The following is a 7,223-nucleotide window of genomic DNA, read 5'->3' as shown; positions in this document are numbered from 1 at the left end:
AAAGAGCAGTCATGGTTCCCTGCCCTGTGGAAAGTCCAAGGTCCTCCCCCCTCCGTCCTCAATTTTCCTTTTATAATTATCTCAGAGACGTTTTCCACACAAATTTTTAATTTTTTACTAATTTTTTTGTGGTAAAGAGTCCATTCTAAGGTGATATCTTCCCTCTGCCCTGAAATTCCTTAGGGGAATGTTTGGAGGATAATATGACCAGAATGCAAATAAGATTCAAATTCACATGAATCATATGTACCTTTTGTAATTTCTCTTCATTCAAAGCCAATTCTCTCTCGGCTTCAGCTGATAATCCACCAGAATTATTTAAGTCCTTGTCACCATGTAAGGTTTTGTTTAAATTAAACAGGTAATCAGGATTTATCCCAATAGTGAGCCAAAAATGGAAAATGTCTCTTAATAATTATCGGTAGTCATTAAGAGTCTGTAATCAATTTCTCCTAATTTGCACCTTTAGGGGTCTATTTTTTTGTAAACCTACTTTCTAACCTAAAAAACTAATAGACCCTCTTCTTTTTATTTTTTTCAGGACCAATTTTTAATTCTAACAAAGCAGAATTTTCTGTATTTCTTCAAACATTTTTTTCTAAACTATCTATATTTACATCAGATAGAAAAATGTCATTTTGCGGTAATCTGTAAATTCAGGAAAGTGCTTATATGTCATCTTAAATGAATGACTTACAAAATGTTATGACAGGGTGGGATATTTAACATTTCCTGTGGGAGAATCTTTGATTGATATTTTTTAGAAGGCTGAGAATTATTATAAACAGGCACTGCGAAGGAAAACTTTCCTCTGTCTTTTTCATGTAAAGGTATAGTGAAGAAACAATCTTTTAAATCAATAACTATAAGAGGCCATCTTTTAGATAATAGGGAAGGCAAAAAATGCAAGATTGTAGATAACCCATTGTTTGAATCACTTTATTAACAGTTCTTAGGTCTGATACCGCTCTCAATTTCCAGATTTTTTTTTTACAATAAATACAGGAAAATTCCAAGAGATTCTTCAATATGCTGAGCTCTATTTGCTCCTGTACCAACTGTTCTAAAGCCAGCAGTTTCTCTATTGTTAAAGGCTATTGCTTAACCTATACAGGTTTTTCTGTCAACTACTTTAAAGGGAGGTCTTTGGGTGCCTTTGAAGTATCAGCAGCTATTGTTCCCTGTTCTTGAACAACCCAAATGGTCAGTGACTGTTTTTTATAATATCATGTAATATTTTCCCCAGAAAAACATTAATCTATGGTTTGTTTCTCAGATGGGGAAGTGTTATTCTTAGTATGTCATTGCTGTAACAAATCACATCCTCACAAACTCATTGCTATGTTAACCATGTATGGTTTCAATATTTCTCTTTGTCCTTTTGATTTTATACAGTCTACCCACGTCATGTTCTGCTTTGCCTGAGTTAAATCCATAAAAAACTGATCATTTACATCCTGAAGGGGCCAAGATTCTAATGAAATTATTGTTACATCCACACCTATATCTACCAGACTTCCAATGGCAATATCATTTATGCACATTTTAAACTTTGGTCTTTATTCATTTATAGGAGTTTGCCAAAATACTCACTTTATGGCCTCTTCTGAATTTTTTCTTCTCTCTTCTATAGTTGTTTTTTTTTTCCAGAGTAGCTTGGTTTATTTAAAAAGGCTTTATATTCTTTAATTTCTCAGGGACGTAGTTTCCTCTACAATGGCAGAAAATGACTGAACTGTATTTGGCATAGGGGCCTGTAAGATGCCCCCTCATGAAGTTTTCTGATGGTAAATGATTACCTGAAATATTCCTCATTGACTTGTATTCATTAGTCAAATGCCTGTTTTTGCCACACCTTCTACAAAATCCAGAAGGGGGGATTTAAATAGATTATTCTTAGAAAAAAATCTTTGTTTCTGGGAATGCCTTATCTACAGTCTCTTTTAAGGTGATCTTGCTTGCCACAATTATAACATTTGACATTTTGATTTTTCCTCAAACCTCTGGAAATCACCTTTCCTATCTTGCAGAATCTTGGTCATGCGATTCAATAATAATTGTATCTTGAAAGCATTCTCCTAAAGATGTTGACCTTGCTTTTAACATCCTAATTTTCTTCTTGCATATAAATTGACATTTCCAAAAGTCAGACATTCAATTATTATTTGTCTAGTTTCTGAATTTGGTATCTTTCTATTTACTGCTGCTGTCAATCTTTATAATAAATCTGTGCAGGGCTCCTTTGGGAACTGTATGACGTTAGTAAATGATTCAATATTCTTTCTAACTTCCTCAATATAGAGTTAACTTTTTGACATTTTTCTTTTTGGTAACTATAAGTTTTGTGTCTCTCTTCTACCATCAGCAGAAACTAAATCTCTTCAGATTGTGATCAGGATTATGTCAATATTTAGTGAATCAAACTTGATTATTATTATTGAAACAAGCTTATTTTTTTGATCAGGGTCACATATTGTTCTTCTTAACAATTATCTGTGAATTACATGCATTTACTTTCAAATAACTTTTAAACCAACTCCTTCCTCTGGGTTTCAATAGTCAGTCTTTGATTCTCTCTCCATAGTTTCTTGACTATCATGTGTAGATGGTATTGCTGTCTTCTTTTATCTTGTGTTTAACTTGGTTTTTATGATGCTTAGAGATCGATCTGTGTATATAAATATCAAGGGTATCAATGTGATTTTTTGACCTAATTCTTCTTGGGTGTATGTATAACCTTTCTGAAGTTCTGCAATATATTTTAAAAACCTCTGATGAAGCAACATTTTATTTCAAGGTCTAGTTCCACAGTAATTAAAAGAAATAAATATCACACATGAATTAATAGATATTCCAGTTGATTTCAATATAAATAATGAAAGAAGGAAATATTGAAAAATTATTTTTCAAGGTAACATGAATGGAATTTTTGAATTGTCAGCTTCTTATTACATGTGGATCACCATCTGGGGTCAGATTTATTGATTCCTGGTAATTTCCATTGCAGTAGGTTTCTACCTGACCTTGATATGACCCCACTTTCAAGTTGTACTTTACAATACTCTCTCTACCCTAGCCCTCCTGATCCTTCATGTTCCTATGTGCCCACCTGCTCCCAGTTAACTCATGAAATCTCTTCTATTTCTCCTTTTCAGAGATATGTGTGTGTATCCCTTGACCTCTCCTTGTTACTAGGCCTCTTTGGTCTGTGGTGTTAGCATGATTATCCTTCACTTTATAGCTATATCCACTTATAAGTGAGTACATACCATTTTTTGTCTTTCTGTGCCTCATTTAGGTCACCCAAGATGTTTTTTTTTTCTAGTTCCAATCATTTGTCTTTAAATTTTATGGTGTCGTGTATGTAAACACACAAATTTATGAGTATGTTTTCATGTGGGAGTGGAATGTGTAAAAACCCCTAACATATTAAATGAAGTCTAGGGAATAAAGAAAGTACATAGTCAATTCAGTCTGAATTCAACATCCTAGGAAAAGAAAAAGACATCTGGGTACTGTAGAGCTTGAAGCTCAGACTGGAGTTCTGACATCAAACAATGAAAAAAGATAGATGTACTAGTTAAAGAGGCAAAAAATGAGAAGAGGGCAAGAGGGAGGTCAGGAAGAAAAGAGAAAGGGGAGAAGAAAGGAAGAATAAAGGGAAGAAGAAGAAAGAAGAAAAGAGAATGGGAGAGAAGATAAGACAAAAGTAGGGAACCAACTGCACAGACAGTGAGAGAAAGAACTGGGACGATTTCTGATTTCTGTTCTATTCAGAGGAGCCCACAATGTATGAGATGCTGAACACAAACACTGATGAAGGTAAATTTTTATAAATCCACTGCTGCAAGTATAAGATAGAGAAAACGTTTTATGCACAATTGGGAAATTGTCTCATCTTTACAAGAGTTCATCTGAATCTACTCAAAAGAACAGATATTAACTCCAGAAAAGTCATGTATAATCTAGCTCTAAAAATTACTCATATCCATGAGAGCTTTTCATGCCAAGTATCTCATGTGCATGTCTCTGTTCACAAGCTTCCTTCTAAACTTATGGGCTTTCATATTAACATGTTACTGCAAAATGAAGAAAAATGAATGAATTCATCAAGATCCTGAATGAAGATTTGTGTAAGCAACCCCTGATGTTTTAGGCGTCCTAATTTAGGTATGTGTTTCTGGGAATAATTTTCCTGTTTGTTTCTAAAAAACAATGTGTATTGGAACATTTACAAAAGGTAAATTTTAAATGTAATTCCATAAATAGTAATATGAGAAAAGAATGAATTCAAGTATTATGGGCATATGAAAGGTAAAACTAAAGTTACAAAGACTTTGCCTCCAAAACTATTTTTTTGAATGCACTCTTAACCTCTTTGTTCCTCAGGCTGTAGACCAGAGGATTCAGCATGGGGATGACCATTGTGTAGAACACAGAGGCAATTTTGTCTGTGTCCATAGAGTGAGTGGAACTGGGCTGCACATACATAAAAATAGCAGTCCCATAGAAAATGGAGACTGCAGTGAAGTGGGAGGCACAGGTGGACATAGCCTTGTGATGTCCTGCAGTTGAGTGCATCTTTAGGATAGTGACAAATATAAATGCATAAGATATCCAAATAACTATGAAGGCAAAAAACATGTGGAAGCTCACTATAGAGACAAGAACCAGCTCACTGACTTGTCTGTCAGAACAAGAGAGAACCATGACTGCTGGAATATCACAGAAAAAGTGATGGACCACATTAGATCCACAGAAATAGAGCTGAAATGTATCTCCAATATGGATGGAGGCATTCACAAAACCAATGACATAAGAACCAATGATCAGCCATGTGCACACACTTGTAGTCATGGTAGTGGCATAGTGTAGGGGCTTACATACTGCTGCATAGCAATTGTAGGCCATTGAGGCCAGCAGGTAATTTTCCACACTACCAAAGGCTACAAAAAAGAACATTTGTGTAGCACACTCATTGTAGGAAATGACCTTGTCTCCTATAAGAAAACCAGCCATGACTTTTGGAGTGACTGCTGAAGAGTAAAAAAGGTCTGCCAGAGAAAGGTGACCTAGAAAAAAGTACATGGGGGTGTGGAGCCAAGAGTCCATGAAAATCAACAGGATCATCCCTAGATTCCCCACCAGGGTGATGATGTAGATGAGGAGGAAGGTGATGAAGAGGGGAAGCTGTAGGCTTGGATCATCAGTGAGTCCCAGCAGGAGGAAGTGAGTCACTTCAGTCCTGTTCTCCATTATGTTGTGCAATCTCTGCAGAAATGAAAAAACATGCAATGTAATAAAGAAATGTAATCAGATGGTATGAGTACCCATCAGCATTTATTATGATAATGTAATATTTAACTTGGATATTATGGTGTAAATGTTACATATTACTTGTCTATTGCCATTCTAGTGGTCCAGTTTCAGAAGTTGCATTATTATATAATGAAAATTACTTTTGTATATTTTCCTGAAAAATGAGTTGTTTTAATGTCTCCTATGGATTAGTACTTCTTGCTAATGTCCTTTTATATAGTCAGTATGTTAACATTTTAATTTTAGAAGAGAAACTTTTCAAATTATGTAAAAACATAATAAAGCTTTAAAATAAAAAAAACCTATATATATATATATAAATTTTATTGTGTCAATGTTTTAACCAGCTGAGTAATACTCCATGTGTAAATGTAATACATATTCTTTATCCATTCTACAGCTGAAGAACATCTAGGTTATTTCCAGTTTCTTGCTACTAATAATGAAGTGGCCATGAATATACTTGAGCATGTGTCCTTGTGATATGAATGGGAATCCTTTGGGCATATACACAAGAGTGGTATAGCTTGGTCTTGAAGTAGATTGAGTCCCAATTTTCTGAGGAACATCATATTGGTTTCCATAGTGTCTTGTATAAGTTTGCATTCTTACAATTGAAAAGTGTTCCAACTGCTCAGCATAATGCACTGTCACTTGCATTATTTATTATTTTATATAATGAAAGGTTTAAGATGGAATTGGAATCTCAAAGTAACTTTGATATGTATTTTTCTGATGTCTAAGGTTGTTTAATATTTCTTTAGTCTTTCTTGGCCACTTGAGTATCTTCTGTTGAAAATTATGTTTTGGTCTGTACTCCAGGTTTGATTCATATTTTATGTCTAGTTTCTTGAGTTATTTGTATATTTTGGCAATCAGACTTTTGTCAGAAGTGAGAATAGTGAAGATCTTTTCTCATTCTGTAGGCTAGTTCTTTGTCCTAATAAGAGTGTCAGCTAAGACTCCTAGGAAAAATGAATAAGTAACCTGAACTGACCACTTCCTTTGACCAGGCAAGACTACCAGTGGGGGTATTGGTACACTGACTTAACCACATAACCTTCAACTTACTGTCTAGCCTATGGAATGTGTTCAGGTAAATGTGACATAGAGTTTGTGCTAGTGGTTAACCGGTGACTGATTCAGAGTGCCAGGATCCTGAGGTTGAATGGCCCAGATACCTAGGATAGAATCAAACTCTACTGGAAAAAAATGCCAATGTAATGATACCTAAAAATATTACTTTATGCTTGTAGATTAGTGCCTCGCCCAATAGTCTTCAGGTAGACTTCATCCAGAAACTAGTGGAAACAGATGCAGAGACTCACAATAACATTAGGTTGACTTTGGGGAATTCCATATAAGACAATGTGGACAGATTGTAGCAGCCAGTGGGGTCAAGGACACTGCAAGAGATTACACAGAATCAGCTAACCTGGGCTCATAAGAGCTCACAGAGATGGAAACTACCACCAGGGAGCCAACATGGAGTAGGGCCTCTGCATATATGCAACTGTTGTATAGTTTGATCTTTTTATGGATCTCCTAACAGTGAATCAAGAGCTGCCTTTGACCTTTTTTTTTTTTTGCTGGCATTTGGGAATCTATTCCTCATATTTATTTGCCTTGCTCAGTATAATACAGGCAAAGTTCTAAGTCTTATTAGAATTTGATATTCCATACTTTGTCAATATCAATGGTAGGTCTGCCATTTTCTAAAGAGAAAGAGGGGAAAAGAAGGTGTTGGAGGGGGAGTAGGGGTAGAACTTGAGGAGGGGAAAAGGGGAAATTGTTGTCTTTACGTAAAATAAATAAATAAAGAATAAAAACTAAACAAAAAATAAAAAATAAAACAAATCAAAAAAGTGAAACAGTAAAACCAAAAAGTAAGGTCTTTTTGAGCT

At 35.0% G+C, this 7,223-nt stretch overlaps 1 protein-coding gene across 1 annotated transcript; it reads right to left on the bottom strand.

The window, feature by feature from the left end:
• Positions 1-4,326: 4,326 nt before the first annotated feature.
• On the bottom strand, positions 4,327-5,256 carry LOC126490437 (olfactory receptor 5B3-like). Its single transcript, XM_050125373.1, has one exon. The coding sequence runs from the start codon at positions 5,254-5,256 to the stop codon at positions 4,327-4,329; it is 930 nt and encodes a 309-aa protein (XP_049981330.1).
• Between the last annotated feature and the right edge of the window lie 1,967 nt (positions 5,257-7,223).

Source organism: Alexandromys fortis, unplaced genomic scaffold, assembly GCF_014885135.2.
Source record: "Alexandromys fortis isolate MF-2015 unplaced genomic scaffold, M_Fortis_MF-2015_v1.1 scaffold_229, whole genome shotgun sequence".
NCBI classification, from domain to species: Eukaryota; Metazoa; Chordata; class Mammalia; order Rodentia; family Cricetidae; genus Alexandromys; species Alexandromys fortis.
Note: the sequence above shows the minus strand (reverse complement) of the source record. Positions and strands in the feature narration are given on the sequence as shown.